At 40.2% G+C, this 16,697-nt stretch overlaps 1 protein-coding gene across 3 annotated transcripts; it reads left to right on the top strand.

The window, feature by feature from the left end:
• The first annotated feature begins 516 nt into the window (after positions 1–516).
• On the top strand, positions 517–16,282 carry agfg1b (ArfGAP with FG repeats 1b). Of its 3 annotated transcripts, none has more exons than XM_008433337.2 (12): positions 517–910; positions 6,344–6,437; positions 6,655–6,770; positions 8,121–8,259; positions 8,367–8,526; positions 8,693–8,788; positions 9,545–9,689; positions 12,244–12,323; positions 13,493–13,585; positions 13,769–13,927; positions 14,309–14,403; positions 14,780–16,282. In XM_008433337.2, exons 1-12 carry the CDS (start codon positions 744–746, stop codon positions 14,837–14,839), a joined length of 1,404 nt encoding a protein of 467 aa, XP_008431559.1. In that variant the 5' UTR covers positions 517–743; the 3' UTR covers positions 14,840–16,282. The 3 variants fall into 3 exon arrangements, with proteins under 3 accessions (XP_008431559.1, XP_008431560.1, XP_008431561.1); XM_008433339.2 differs by lacking the exon at positions 517–910 and adding an exon at positions 955–1,050; XM_008433338.2 differs by lacking the exon at positions 8,693–8,788.
• The last annotated feature ends 415 nt before the right edge of the window (positions 16,283–16,697 follow it).

Here is a 16,697-nt window from a genome sequence, read left to right as displayed (position 1 = left end):
CATATTAAATACAAACTACGAAGTATTTTCTGATAATTATTTATTAATGACCCCTCCTTGATGTGTGTTTAGAATCCAGATTAAAAAAACACTTGTTGGTTAAAACTATGTAAAAGTTTCAACTATTTAGTTGGTTTTTGGGGTGAAGTTAAAAGATGTTAAGGGTCGTCCTCTTCTTTTAAAGTTAAATACTTTCAACAAACAAACAGTAAAAGAGCCCCACAGCGTGACACTGCCACCCTCATCCTTGCCAGTTAACATGATGTTCTTAAGTTTTGAAGTTGTATTTTAATATACCATTTTATTGAAATAAGGACAGAAATTAATATTTATTTACAACTTAATTTATTACATTTTGGTTCTTAAAATGTAAAGCTGTACTTAATAAATTCACTATTTTCTTTCAAATTATTACATACATGAATACTTGTTTACGACTTATTTATTGCATTTTGGCACTTATGTCCCTTGATAATTTCCTTGCCATTGTGAAACAAAACACAAGGCAGCATTCCAAACCGACAGATGGCGCAGCCTCTGGGGGAGGGGTTGGGTTGTGTCGACGTTTCAGTTACAGAAGAAGAAGTTTGTCAGTCACCCAATCTACCCGCTGGACCTCAGCAAGGTGTCTCCTCGTTCCCTGCCGTCAGACGCGGCGAGTCTGCCCCTGAAGAAACGCACTCCGCCGCCGAGCCATTTGACCAAACTTCTCCCAGTGATACAGGCTGCCCTATTTTCTTGCCATGGCAACGAGTGCGAAGCGAAAGCAGGAGGAGACTCACCTAAAGATGCTCCGGGAAATGACTAGCCTGCCTGCGAATAGGAAATGCTTCGACTGTGACCAGCGCGGCCCGACTTATGTCAACATGACAGTGGGCTCCTTCGTCTGCACCACCTGCTCCGGGATCCTGTGAGTGTCTTCTTTTAGCTTCTACGCTCTATTTGTTGTTTATACCAACCGCCGTGGAGCGACGAGAAGCAGCTGTCGACACGAAGCTCCCGGGAGGTCCGATACCGTTAGCTCGTTAGCTAGTGGGAAAGACAGGACAGGTAATGCCGCCGCTCCCTCTGGTTCAGCCGGAGGGCCGTTGGGCTGGGCTTTATGGTCCTCCAGGAGGCAGATTGGCTTGTTTACAGCCACCCTTCAGCATGACGAGATGCCCTGACTTGTGTGTGTAGGCTGACTGTTTGATGTCTAACTCACACTGCCTCAGTTCTCAAGGTTAGCATGCATAACGTTGTAGTGAACTCCCGAAAACCTCCAGGTGTTCGGCTGATAGGTTATTAAACCAACCAGAAGAGAAACACACAGCTCTAATTAGGCAGGATAAGGTGTTTGGACTTAGAAAGGAACTGGAAAGGATGGGAAAAATGCTTCAATAAGAAAGTCAGTCATTCCTCAAGATTGAGCAAACCACTTGATCTAAACATAAAACACATTTCTGCTTCTTCTCTGTGTGCGTCACATGGGTTTTACTCAAGTGTTGGTTTTGCAAGACACCATCCAGGCAGTGTTATAACTGGCTAGTTCCTCTCTTTAGAGTCAAGTTGCAATATGGAGATGCTGCATTAGACGACATTGTTCACCAACCATTTACCTTAGTATTTCAAATGTGACTTGGAGGCCAAAAATGTTCATAAGAGTGTCAGTATCACAGTAGTACATCACTTTCATGACCTCCCCCTTTGACTCAGACTGTGTGTATATCAGCCAGCCATACACACAGCATAAGGAGTCATAATCTTCTCCATGTAAGGCGATCTGACAATACACACGTGCGGTTTTAAAATCTTTCCTATGTTTTGTGTTTTAATGTCATGTTTGCCATATGTGCAGATTGCTGTAAAACACATTCATAACACCAGATCACAGGACATGGAGGGTAATATACAGATGCGGTTAAAGGTTTACATGAAGTCATTATGGGCATGAATGTCCTATAAATACTGCTGTGTGTTTTTGTAAGACAAGATTTAGGTGCCCAACTTTTAAGCTTAGTATGGCACTATGTTGTAGTAACTCTGTCACATTCATTTTGATTTGTTCTTTTCGTAGTTTTTTGCCTACAATGTTTTTTATTAGAGGTGTGCCGATCGATCGGTCAACGATCATAATCTGCCGATTTCCGTGAAAAAGTGTATGATTGGTGATCGCCGATCACGGTCTCTTGTTGCCGATCACACAAACCGATCACCTGCATCTCATTTCGCAGCCTGCCTGTGCAGCTGGTCTCCTCTTTCCTTCACTGCGCAAACGCGCAGCAACAAATCCTAAGCGATGTGGAACTATAACGCACTGAGTGAATGGGGAAGTTTGCGTGTTGCGGTGGAAAATTGAAGCACGTGGGGTGAAGCACATCAAAATGCATCAACACAACGGATCTAATATGGCATAAAAACAATGCCATACTTGAGGAGTTTGGCTATCGAGGCTCACTGCAGTAAAAAAGACATATGGAGGATCAGATAGCAGGTAAAGCAGCGCACAGCTACAAACACTCACCCGGATTAGCATGACGGTCAGAATGATAAACAAATAACCCACAAAATTATTTAAGTCTTCGAGCTGCGATGTAAGACGCTGGTTCTGCTCTCRCTGTTGAATCGCTGCTCCGCGCTACAGGTAGTAATATTTGACAGGCGGAACGCCGCTTCTGCTCCACCTGGTAGTGACTCTCACACCGAACCTCTGCTTAAAGCTGCAGCATCTAACTTAAAAAAAAAAAAAAAATTGACATACGTATTAAAACTTTCGCTGTCCTAACATGAGACAGATAATCTCTGAAAAAATAATCGAGCTCCTCTGCCTCCTCCCTGTTCTGCATAATTACTCCGCTCAGTCAGAAACAGCCAATCAGAACTAGCAGTAATCAGCTAGCCGCCTTGCTATCAGGAAGTTTTCATTCAGTAACTCAGGATTGTTTATTGTAATGGATCCTGTATTTGCCTTTGAATGTTAAGTTTTATACTTGAATTTTTTGGCAATGTTGAGAGGTTTTATTTTGACACTTTGCGTTATTTAACCTCTTCAGAGCCTTCATATGTTTTCAATATTACCAATAGCAGTACAATTTGCACAATGCCTGTTTTGTTTTTTTCTTGGAAAAAGTTATTAAAAACAAGTTTTTGTCTAAATTATGGTGAATTTATGGTTCCTTTTTCCACATAATGTAACCGGTAGTGCATATGATTAAAAAAAATAATTATGTGATCGGTATCGGTGATCGGCCCTCATGGGTGATCGGAATCGACAGGAAAAAACCTGATCGTCACATCTCTATTTTTTATTGATGAGTTGCTTTTTTTTGGACACTGTGGTTTTGGATGCTGTTCAGCTGGAATTTGGGTTTTATTTTTCTTTCTTTTTTTTTCTTTTACTTCAGGACAGTTGCGGATAGTAACAACAAGGTATATTTTTGTTTGTTTTTCTTTAAGCAGCTGATTGAGATTTCAAAAGCTCAAATGATACTTGAACTATGACCCTCCAAATCCCAGAGGAGCTGGAATGGAGGCAGAGAGAAGGAGGAATTTCAAACCATCTCTCCCATCGATCATGGTGGACAAGAAACAAACCTCCAACTCTATCCTCTCTTTTCTCGGCTTTCTAACCGTAGAGTCAGACAGATTTAAATAGGAGCAGCAAAAGCAAATGAGGTGGATTGATAGTTCTTGCTAACGACTCATGATGTCATCCTGGAAATGTATTCTCTGCTGCCCTGATATGACATGTCAGTCAGTGTCTTCAGTCAGACACTTCTTCATATTTATTGCTACAGTGACTGCTACCACAGATCCTTCCGGCCCACAGCATCGTCATCCACATTTCTCTGAAGATACCAAGTTAATATGAGTTATAACAACATTTAATTAAATTGTGTTAGATTTCAATTTTCTTTACATGCATGCATACATACATACATACATACATACATACATACATACATACATACATACATACATACATACATACATACATACATAGTATTTGCTTTGATTCTATCATGCATGTTTGAGGGAACTTTTCATCTCTATGGCAACCATTGAACTGTGCAAAACACCTGGTTGGACCTAGCTCCGCCTTCAAGGACGAAGCTCCTCCTCGGAGCTGCAGATTCCCAGCTTCCAACTCAGAGCAGCCGTGGCAGAACTCCGCATCTGCTAAGCTCATTATAGGAGCTACTTATCGGAGCATAACTGGTAAAAACGTTGTTAAAGGGTTATTGGAGGAGTGATGTTGTGATGACTGTGAGGCAGAGTTTCAGAAAGATCTGGAGTTTTTAAAGAGACAGAAGCCCAATTTCAAGGTAATAAATTACAAAGTCAAATTTCTTTTGATATATATAAAGCATTTTTATAACAGCTGAAGGTGACATAGTTACTTGATTGTGCTATAAAATGGCACCATATGGCTGGAAAATACATAACACTGGCCCTTAAACTTTCCAACATATGAACACCTTCTGATGTGACCAAAGCTCCTTTCACAAAACAATTTACGCTGCCTTTTTTGCCGTTTCTGTGAAAGAGGAGGGTTGAAGTCCTCTTTCACACCTCTGTACCTCTCTTACACCTCTGCAGTTGTCACAGCCCCTCATTAGCTAACTCGTATAATGGCAAGCTGGCTTCACGGGCCAGCGACTTGATGTAGTGACGTTGTATGCGACGTCCCTGCTCCTGGATTTGAAAGTGTAAACAACAACCAGATATTTAGGATGAGAAGAGAAAATATATAAATCAGATAGATTTGAAGCCTTTGCCCACCACAGAGTCGTGATGACAACACTTCCTGTCATCCTGCAGTGCCCAAATGCTTTTGTTTTGTCTCGGTTTTTATATTTTATTTTTTAATTACCATTAGGCCATTCAGAAGATTTCTGAATGACCAAACAGTCTTTCAAAGTTGATGACAGAAAAGGTTTTGATCATAATGCAGACGGTACTGTTTTAAGGAGTTAGGCTTTCAAACCTAAGAACATCATATGAACTACTAGCCATAGTGGTGGCGGCATCATGCCGTAATGAAGAAGAAGTTCTTCACTTGAAAGCAACAGCTGCTTGATTGAAATTTGGATTTTTTTGGTGTTCCAACAGGTACATGATCTTGTAAATTTGTCATAGCCGGTTTTGGAATGTAGAATAGCAGCAAGCTTCAGGAATGGCCATTCTAAAAATCCGGATATTAATAACAATGTTTGGATATTGGGTTGAAAAACTGAGTCTGAAAGCATCTTAACTTCCTCCACAAAGGTCTGGAAATCAGCCGCTGTCCTGTGAGACAGAACTAACGGTTAACAGTAGCAGCAAAACTCTGAATAGGCAGGCCCAGGCTTTTTTAATGATCAGTGATCGGCCAGAAAACTGCAATCGTTGCAGCCCTTATACTAAATTATAAGAAAAAAAATATTTTATTTTTTCACATGAACATAGTCTAAGAGGGAATCATCTCAATATTCTATGTATAACGGTAAGTAATATAGATTAGAAAAGCACTCTAAAAGTTAGTTTTCTAGGTTTTACTGGTTTAAACTAAATGTGTTTTTCTCCCAGTTGGCAGTCGGCTAATCCCTAACTTTTATATTTATTTATTTTTTTGCCGCTCTTCTGCTTTCAAAGAAATCATTTTTATACACATGATTAAAAAAAAAAGTGGTGATAATGGCAAACCTGATGAGCTTCGTAGGTCAGTTGATATGTTTTCCCTCTGTTTGCTCCATGAGAGGAAAACGAAATGCTGCATCTGTGCTTTATAGTGGAACTGACCGGGGAAAAAAATCATTTTATAGAGAACTGATTCACAAAAAAAAAATTTAAAAATCAATTTTAGTTTATTTTTATTTATTTTTTTGTAAAATTACACTTTGAAAAATTCTTTGATATATATATATTTTTTATCTAAGAAGAAGCCAGGCAGCTAAGCTAACCTAATACTGGTAATTTAAGTTACAAAACTTCATGCATAAACCTATTTTTGCTTAACTATTGGCTGATGGAATTTGGTAAAGCATGGAAGCTTATATAATAGTTTTAAATAAATGCTCTATTTGCTTGGCAAAAATTGGTTTCTGTATTAAAACTAGTTTCTGAATTAAATCTCTAGACTCTGGAAGATTCTCCTGTGAATCGTGGCGTGTTCAGCAGCACACCTGCACCTCTTAACACAGAGGTCAGGTTATTTTTAGAAACTGCCTTCTTGGCGTTGCAATCGTTGGGATTTCAACCCGACATGCTGAGGCTGCACTGAATGCAGGTGGAGTGTGCATGCGTGTGTGTGTGTGTTTCATGTATGAAAGTTGCTCCTGTTGTTCTCCAGCTAACATAAAGCCCTCCTTTCTCCCCCCTGCAGGCGAGGACTGAACCCCCCCCACAGAGTGAAGTCCATCTCTATGACCACGTTCACACAACAGGAAATAGAGTTCCTACAGAAACACGGCAACGAGGTGCCCTGCATGTCTTCCCTCCTAAGCATTTTCTTATATCCGTGTCCTATCTTCACTTCCTGAGATTCCTCTCTCCCTTCTTTTTTTCCTCCAATTCCTTTTCTCTCCCTCCTCCTGCCCCCCCCCCCACTAACTTCACTTTCTCTCACCTTTGTCCTTCCTTCCACCCCCACTCCACTCCCCCAACCCTTCTTTTTGTGCCCCCCTCTCCCTGTAGGTCTGTAAACACATCTGGCTGGGCCTTTACGATGACAGGACATCAGTTGTTCCAGATTTCCGAGAACCGCAGAAAGTAAAAGAGTTTCTTCAGGAAAAATATGAGAAGAAAAGATGGTAGGTTTCTCCCGTTTTGTCACATCACAAACACAAATTCAATGCATGTCATAAATCAGGGTCCAAACGTTTTGCCATCGCCCACCAGTCCACATCGCCACTTTTATCGCAATATGTTGTGATATCACATTTTTATAGTGATAACGATAAAAATGATGATGCAAAATATCTTTCTAGTTTTTTTTAAATTTTTATTATTATTCTTAGCAATCGTAGTCATTCTTGAAAAACGTTCCCATTTTAAATAGTTCGGGACACCAGATAAAGAAGTTTGATTTATATCACTAAACTAGACACAGTAACTACATTTAAATTACTCATATTTTCAAATTTACCAATAGTTCTGAAACACTGGAGAAAATCATAAATGTAACATTTCCAATATAATTTTTTTTTACATTAATGGAAATTCATCAAGATAACGATTAATCAATTTTCTTAACATAAGTTATTTTCAATAAAAATTATAAACAATATGCCCACCCCTTGTTGAGGGCCAGAAAATGTTGATGTAAAATTTTACATTTTTCAATAAAGCTATGTTTTACTTTTACCTGCTCAAATATAAACACATTTTTTTTTTATTAGAATAAAGAAGTAGAAACTAAGCAAGATTATCCTAAATGTTGTTTTTTCCTACTATCTTTATGTGGATTTTTTTGTGTTTATCAGCAATAAGACCATAATTAGGGCCCTATGAAATCTGTCAAATGTTATTATTTTCTGAATTCTTTTTTTTTTGTTCATTTTAATAATATTTGTTAACCCAAAAAGTTTGTATTTTTGGTCTGAATGGAAAAATAACAAGTCATTAGCTGGAGGTTGGCATTTACTGTTGCCTGTTTTCACAAATGAATGAAACTGCTGTGCTTTAATGGAATATTTTATTATGCATAATGTTTACTCAGGGGGTTAAATACAAATGCACACCACACTTTTTCAGATTTTATTTTCTTGAAAGACAAACAGTTTGTATACCATGTAATACTTTAAGTCCACTTTACAATTATGCCGTGACATGCAGGTCTAGCCCAGGATGACTCGGCACTTCTTACTTCATCAGTGTCAGCTGTGGTGTGAAGAAAGTGTTGCCGTCTAATTGTTACTTCCCTCGGCCAAAAATCTTTAACCATATGTTGCAGTCTGACAGCATAAAGTCTCTACATTATGCACGTGTCTGCTTTTTTTCTTTTTTTCTTACCACATAGTTTGTGGAAAACCTTTTAAAGAAATATTGCTGGCAGGAAGTAAAAGGTTTTGAGGAGGAAATGCAGTGAAAGTGAAAAATCCGGGGAGTAAAGCTGTGTGTGTGTGCGCGTGTGTGTGTGTGTGTGTGTGTGTGTTTTGCAGGTATGTTCCTCCAGACCAGGCGAGGGCGGTAGCGAGCGTTCAGGCCTCGGTATCGGGCTCGTCGGCGAGCAGCACTGGAAGCACCCCGGAGGTTCAGCCCCTGAAAACCCTGCAGCTCAACAAAACGCCACTACGCCAGGTAGGCCCAGCGACTGTGGCTGAGTCGGCACGGTAGCGTCGGCCCGGTAACGTCCCATCTGTTTTGGGTTCTGGTGGTCAGTTGTCTTGTGTGTCTGTTTGTTCCAGTCCCCAGGGCTCAGCCGCCCGCAGGCCCACGGTGTCGCCCAGGAGAAGAAGTTCGACCTGCTCTCGGATCTGGGCGGAGACATTTTCGCCGCTCTTCCGACTCAAGCCGGCCCCCCCTCCACCAACTTTGCCAATTTTGCACATTTTCCAAGCCAGTCGGGTAAGTCTGCACCTGACGCAATTCTTTGTTCATCCATTACCCCGTAAATTTCCTGCCGTGTCTTTTTGTTTTTTCTTTTTCATTATTATTATTATTAGTATTATTATTATTACTATTATTATTTCCACATCCTTTTTCCATGTTATGGCTTCTCCCATGGCTGCAGCACGTCAGGGTAATTCAAACACCAACTTTGCCAACTTTGAAGCATTTGGAAACACTGCAATTTCATCCCATCTGAGCACATCACCTCCCTCATCAGGTACCACCTTCCCCATCACCTTTCTCCCGTCACCATTCTGCTTTATGTTTCTTCATGTTTTGTTTTATGTTTATGTCTTCCAAATGCACTCAGTATTTAGCAATGTTTAGTGAGAGCTCCCCCAAACTTTAGATCTTTAAACTATAATCAAAGTATCACACCTAGTTAGTTAGAAAGGAGAAGAACCTACTTATATGTTGGTTTTTTTGTAAATTTTTATTAGGAGCTAATAAACTGACCCCAATTTTCTCAATTTTGGGTGATCAACTGATACTTCCACGTGAATCCGATGTTATCCACGTCGGCAAAGGTCTAAAAATAAGCTACTGTCCCTGTATGTTCTGTTATGAGAGACGGCGATCTGACACCAGGTCACGTCTGCACATGTGCAATTAACAACAGTCAACCCACTGTTGCCGAGTTAGTAACTTTGCTAAAATATTTAGCGACTCTTCAGACTAAAGAAATAGGTGTCAGCCAAAATCGTAATTGGCAGTTCAGGTTTTCTGAAGATCCCTGATTGGCCATAAAACTGCACCCTGTGCAACTTAAAGTATAAGAAAAAAAAGTTATGTTTTTACATGAACGTAGGTATAAACATCAATATTCCGTTCCCTTTTCAGCCAAAAAAATTGTGATCAACTAGAAAACTGGAATCTGTGCACCCTCATTTTTATAGTAACAGTTTAATTTTTGGGGGGTTTCCTTGCACATTTTTGTGATGCTTTGTGACGCAGTGCTAATATTCCTTGAAAGGGGGAGGTGTGCCAATTCCCTCCAGATCCAGCGCCGTTTCAGCTCATCCCCAGTCAGCGAGGTGCACAGAGGACCGCTATGCTGCGCTGGCCGAGCTGGACAGTGAGCTGAGCTCCTCCGTCACCACAGGCAGCAACATGCAAGGGTGAGAGGCCGACACACACACGCACACCCCCGCACATACACACACTTTCATTACAGCTGCTGCCTTTCACACACATACTGCATGAACTATAATTTTCCAAAGCCTTTGAAAAGCATCCATACCGCTCAAACATGTTGCAACCACAATCTTGAATGTGTTTCACTGGAATTTTAACCGTCAGATAAGGCTTCTGCATGTTGGTGTTCCCTCTAAATCCTGAATATATCCAATTTGGGTTGTCTTGGCCCTTTTATCACAGCCTGTGGGGTTTTCCCTGATAAGGAACGGAATACAGCCTGAATGTGACAGGTAGCCAATCAGCGCGGTGACGTAAGAACAGAGGGGAAACCCAAACAGCTGACATATCACGCAACTGAGAGAATCCGGTGGATATCGGAGATGATATGTGGAAATATTTATTATTATATGTAAAGGTCATTATTATATATGTTTATTATGTTTATTCAGTTAAATAAACACTATGAAAAATCATAGTCACCTCCAAATCATAGTGCAGCAAATAGAGCGGCTGCTCCCGTCGCCTTTTACCCGCCGCCTTTTCTTTTTGTTACATCTTTTATTTCTTAAAATGACTCCACAAACGTTCACTATTGCTTCTACATCGTCATCCGTGTTTGGTCATTCTAAATTCGCGCTATGTTGGGGGTTTTACTGGATTATCCTCTGGAATCGAGATGTTCGTGAGTGGAATCTGTTCGTGTTGCTCCTGCCTTGGACACACGAACCGATCGAACCTGTTGKACTTTTATCAGCTCTGTGGTCACAGAGATTTGGAGAATCTGCCGACAATTCTTAAATCTTTCCGTCTAAACCAGACTTAAGACTCACAAGCTCTACTCATCTCCTCTCAACCACTACCCAAACACTCCGACTCTGGTCACTATGGTAACGTTTACATATCCCTTCAAAATAAGATACAGATGTGCCACAAAAACAAACATTTTACTTTCGTAAAAATTTTAACTCATGATAATGACTAACGGGAGCCCTGAGCTTGTTTCTCTGCAACGAGACGKTCCCATCTGGGAGTGATGAGAGACAATGACACCCGAGGTGTTGCTTATATCCACAGCCTGCTTGGTCTCTACGTGGCGAAGCAGTTTGAAGCTTCATTGCCTCATTAGCAGCCAGTCGCCGCATGTTATGCAGAGCGGGGTTGTAATGTGGGACTCACCTACCGGTCCGGGATAAATCCATTCTCCTGTCTCTTCTCTGGGCCTTTCCCCTTTGCAAAGAAACTTTCCAAAGACATCTGATTTGTTTCTTACTCATTTTGCTGCTTGTGGCCTCAGTGTTGGCATGCAAGTAGCCGAGAGAATCCAGTTAAAAGATTTTCAAAATAAAAGATCCTCCAGATCATAAAACGGAAATATTTAATTATTTCTTGCGCGGCCCGGTGCCAATTGGTCCACGGACCGGGGGGTGGGGACCACTGCTCTAGCAAACCTCGGAGTCCATCATAAAAAATACGTTTATGTCTTAGTGTTCAGTTTTTTTATTTGTAAAGTAAAAGTTTTTTAAATCCCTGTGTCAGAATCCTTCCAGTTCACCATTATGAATTAAAATCTTAATAAAGTTTACGGTTGTGACGTGTAAGCCTGTTGCATTAAGCAATACCTCAATTAACATCCATCCATCCATTTTCTTGCACCCTTGTCCCTCAGTGGGGTCGGGAGGGTTGCTGGTGCCCATCTCCAGCCAACGTTTCGGGCGAGAGGCGGGGTCACCCTGGACAGGTTGCCAGTCTGTCGCAGGGCAACACAGAGACACAGAGGACACACAACCATGCACACACACACTCATACCTAGGGGCAATTTGGAGAGGCCAATTAACCTAACAGTCATGTTTTTGGACTGTGGGAGGAAACCGGAGTACCCGGAGAAAACCCATGCATGCACAGGGAGAACATGCAAACTCCATGCAGAAAGACCCCAGGCTGGGAATCGAACCCAGAACCTTCTTGCTGCAAGGCAACAGCTCTACCAACTGTGCCACTGTGCAGCCCACCTCAATTAACAGTATGATGAATTTAAGTGAACTTGATGATCACAGTCCTCAATAGTATTTTTTTCTTGTTTTAACAAGTGTGAGTCTAATGATTAATATTTTTAGAAGGACAATTTTGTTTACAGAAACTTCCTAATCCATTATCTTTTTGGTTATGTTTGGTTTTTATTTCCATTTTATTTTTTGTTTTTGGTTGTTTTGTTTTGTAAATTTTGGATATTTAAAAAAATCTTCTAGTTCTAGTGTTAAATGTATTAAAATGTGTTTATCTTTGAGAGGACGCACTTGCATCTTTATGCCATTATTATCATATTACTTGAAAATGCTCTCAAAACGACAATATTATTGTTTATCGCAATAATTTCTGTGACAGTTTATCATCCAGATTAGTTTGTATTTGCAACAGGCCTAGTGATGTGAGAATCATGCTTTAACTCCTTCTCTGCCAGGTCATTATTATTTATTTATTGCTTATGACTGTTAAACAGACTTTAAAATGTATTGTGTTGTGTTTTGTTCCCACAGGCCCATGTTTGGACCTGTCCTTGGTTCCTCGCCAGCTCAAAACCAACCTGTGATGGCCAACATGCAGCCCGGCTTTGGAGGTGGCCCATTAATGTTTCAGTCTTGATTACAAAGTAGAATTTTATATATATATATATATATATATATAAATATATATATATACACACACACACACATTCAAGGCAATTAAAAGTGGTACCATAAAATCATAATACAATTATGAAACTATCAACAAACATTACATTTTGTCAAATGCCATCATTAAAATCAAGAATAATCATCATCAACGACACATAAAGATTATTGATGAATGTTTCAATTATTATTAATAAAGGGGCAGTATTATTTAAAATCAACTTTTTTTGAGTTTTGTATCATGTTATGTTATTCCCTCATGAAAAACATACCTGGAGTGTTTTTTTTTATTCTTTAAATCCACGTTTGAGAAATTCTCTCATGGCAACTGTTCAGCTGTGTACAGCACTGGGGTGGACCTAGCTCCGCCTTTGAGGACAAAACTCCTCCTCAGTCCTCAGAGCTGCAGTTTTCAAGCTTCCGAGCTTCCACCTCACAGAGCAGCCCTCACCCACAACTCCCTCACTCAGCTCCTTCAGACTAGCCAGCAACAATTAGCAAACACCTGGTGGAACTGCACATCTGATGAGCTCATTATAGGAGCAACTTCTCAGTGAAATGCTGGTAAAAACGTTAACATTTTAATGGAGGAATGTTGTGACTACTTGAAGGCAGAGTTTCAGACAGAGCAGGAGTTTTTAAAGATTTTAAGGTGTTAAAATACAAAGTCAAATTTCTTTTAAGCCATATTTCATATATACAGCATTTTTGTAACAACTGGAGGGAACTTTATTATGCTCTGAAATTGTACTATGTGGTTGGAAAATACATAATACTGCCTCTTTAATGAATGACAGCTCTAAACAGGTGGGTTTTTAGAATTGATTTAAAGGTTCCATGTTTTGCCAGGTCATTATTATTTATTGCCAACGACTGTTAAGTAGTTTTGCAGTTTTCTGGAAATTTGCTCCAGGTTAATGGAGCATAAAAACTGAATGCTGCTTCTCCATGTTTGGTTCTGGTTCCATTGATGCAGAGCAGACCCAGGACCAGAAGACCTGAGAGGTCTGGAAGGTTGACACAACAGCAACAGAGGATCTTTAATGTATTGCGGTGACAAGCCGTTCAGTGATTTTTAGCGTACAGGCTGATTTTTATGACTGTTTCCTTTTAGCGGTGCCATCCACAAATCCCTTCGTTGCTGCGGCGATAGCCCCCGACATGGCCTCCAACCCCTTCCAGGCCAATGGCAGAGGTCCAGCTGCAGGTGAGACCATTTAGAAAACATGAAAACCTTTTGTTATTCCATGTTTCTGATTAGATACTAGTGGAATTTTAATGTAACTCGGTTACATTGACAAGTAGTATATGCTAAGTATCTAATGTATCTGTGTGTGTGTTGTGGGTATGTGTGTACCGTCGCTGTGCACACATGATGTGTGTTTCGTAGCCTCGTTTGGTACTGGCTCTATGAGCATGCCCGCCGGCTTTGGGAATGCGTCTTCCTACTGCCTCCCGACCAGTTTCAGCGGAAACTTCCAGCAGCAATTCCCCGGCCAGGCCCCCATTCCTTACTCCCAGCCTGGGGCCTACCACCCTCAGTCTAATGGTTAGTGCCCTGTCCCCTCTGACCTCATACAGTATTGTACCTGTTCAGGACCTGCCTTGTATCTTGTATCTATTTGATCATAAATGAAAGTCTGGATGGACGGTGATATTTTTTTGGGCAGCTGCTGCACAGTTACTAAAGGTTTGCATTTAGGGTGCAAAGCTTTTTGGGTGATTGTCTTTGACCAGAAATAATAATAAAAAAATACCAACACTTGTCAATAAGGCTGTTTACACCTAAATGCAACAGAATATCCCTCTTACTTTGTTTTCCCTATTTCTTTCAGAGTTTTGAATCATTGAGTATTATGGTTTAAATCATTTTAATATTTATGTGTTTCTGTGAAGTGAAGCCATTTTCCTTCCTCTCTGTCCCCCTTAGGGCCCGCCTTCCCAGTCTACGGTCAGAACAAGCCCTCCATTACACCCTTTGGGCAGCCCATGGCTGTTCCTGGCATGTCCAATAACCCATTTATGGTGAGCATGCTCTGTCCCGCGTTTTCCACAGTTCTTTTCATAACTACCCAATCCTACCAGGGGTCTTTCTTCTGCTGTAGTGCTTGTTTTTTGTTGTTGTTTTTTTCTGTTGATGTTGTGGAATCTACGGTGGCCTTGGAGTGCAAACCACATCAACAAATTGCTAAACACAACTAAAGATTGAAAAACACAATGACATTAGCTAAACATGATTCCAACTTAAGTAAACACAACATTAACTAAACAGAGATGTCGCTGATTGGACGACACCACTTTTCTTGTTGTGTTTTTCAATTGTGTTTAGTGATTTGCTGAAGCGGTTTGCACTTCAGGGCCAACGCAGGGACCTAATCTTGGATAACTCTTTTTGTTCCAGGCCGGAGCGCCAGCGGGGCCGTTCCCCTCTGGAGGTTCATCCACCAACCCTTTCCTGTAGCACAACTCCTGGCTTCGGCCACCAGAGGGCAGCATGCAGCACATACTCAAACGCACCTGTTCCGTCACGAAACTAGTGACAGTACATTTCTTAAGAAGAGACTTATCTATTTTTTTCTCCATGAAAGAAGTTTACAACACTATGAAGGAGTACAAAGGAATATATTTAGGACTAAAGGACAGCTATGGGGGAAATGTACTGTCTGGACTATATTCCATTATTGTATACTTTTTATTTTTAATATTTTTTTCCGTTCTAACTGTAAGCTTTGTGCATATCACTATTTGTAATCACAAACAAGTACATGTAATGTATAATAAGGTCTGAACTAACAAGGATGCGTAACCATAAACCTTGTGTTTAAAAACGACAAAAAAAACAAAACAAAGTAAAGGGGAAAAAAATCACTTCAAAACTAATAGATAAGTAACAGTTTACATTTAAACAGGGTCCCATCCAAATCTGCATTTCTGTTGAGTGAAGCGGTCATAATGGTTTTTTTTTCATGTTCAAAAAAGGGAATTGTTATTTTCTTGTTAATTTAAGAACTCTTTTTTTTTTGCACCAGGTTTCCTGTATTAAGCCACGTTTCCGTTACTGCGATTCTTGAAATATAAAAGTAGGCTTTAGTCTGATAGATAGGACTTTTAAAAATTAAAATAAAATGTAACCTTCAGAGCAGGTTCATGTAATTTGGCATTGATCTGTGACAATAGGCCAACATTTAAAGATTGGCGTTTAGGCATGGACTGGCGTGAGACTGTCACCATATGAAATTAAGTTAAAAAAAAACAACAGAGTTTTGCTGTATTTACACAAATCAATCAGATAATTAAGTCATATTTCACCTGAAATGTAATTCCTACACTTACTACATATTGGTTTCTACAGAAATAGGAATATTTATGATGGTCCTACAGAGACTAAAGCAGAAATATATAGTAAATACCTGTTAAATTTAGTCATTAAGTGCTTATTAGCTGACCTGCTAAGGTAGTGGATGCTGGCCAGAGGAGATTCTTGCTTGCCAACTATAGGTTTAAAACGGCGTTACCCTCAGGATGGGTGGTTCTGTTTGTCTTCACACAAATATTTCCAAACAGCTAAGCTAGTCTTTCTGTTCAGCAATCAGTTGGGGCAGGGCGTCTTACTGTAGGCCCCAGGCCCATGCCTGTTGGCAGTGCACAGCATTTATACTATGTAGATTATGAGGCAGACAGGAGTCTGTCGTGTTTTACTTACAGGTAAAGGAACAGACACGTTCTTAGAGCATAAACAGAGGAGAACCAAGTAAAGGTTAAGTGTTAGTTGGATTTCTTTGTGTTATTTTACCTAAGCTGATAAGTCCTTGTTAAAGTTGGTAAGTATACTCTTGTAACTTGGGGAGCATAATTCAGATATTCTCTATATTCTATGAATAAAAACAGCAGAAAGAGACTGTTATTGAAGGCCTCAGGCTTGTGATCCGGTTTGGGCTACCTCAGAACACATGAAGGCAGAATCCCACGGTTTTGTTGGGGAGCGGTGGCTGGTACTTTAAAAGCATAACATCTTCAGCTTTGACTGACTAAACATCTGAGAGATCAGGGTTGTGTTCACTGTCCTCTTTTTGAATCTGTCCTCTTTGCCTTCGTTTTTAAAGCATCAGACCAGACGAGCAAAATGTGGGGAGAAGGAGGTTTGTTTAGATGAGGCGAAGTCTTCAGGGACTGCATACATCACTGGACCAGCCCCCTGACTGTGGACAATTTGGGTTTCAGTTGTGTTTAAAAAAATATTTCTTGTTTTTACAAGATTAGGTAGTAAAAGTGTACATTTATAAATATATGTATAAATAAATTAAAAGATTTTTAACTAC

This window comes from Poecilia reticulata, linkage group LG17 (genome assembly GCF_000633615.1).
Source record: "Poecilia reticulata strain Guanapo linkage group LG17, Guppy_female_1.0+MT, whole genome shotgun sequence".
In the NCBI taxonomy this organism is placed as follows: Eukaryota; Metazoa; Chordata; class Actinopteri; order Cyprinodontiformes; family Poeciliidae; genus Poecilia; species Poecilia reticulata.
The sequence above is the reverse complement of the archived record's forward strand: the minus strand, read 5'-3'. Positions and strand labels throughout refer to the sequence as shown.

Coding starts and splice junctions, on each gene's coding strand:
- agfg1b (XM_008433337.2), top strand. CDS start 744: ATGGCAACGAGTGCGAAGCGAAAGCAGGAGGAGACTCACCTAAAGATG. Junction 12,324..13,492: donor CATGCAGCCCGGCTTTGGAG/GTGGCCCATTAA, acceptor GTTTCCTTTTAG/CGGTGCCATCCACAAATCCC. Junction 14,404..14,779: donor TGTCCAATAACCCATTTATG/GTGAGCATGCTC, acceptor TTTTTGTTCCAG/GCCGGAGCGCCAGCGGGGCC.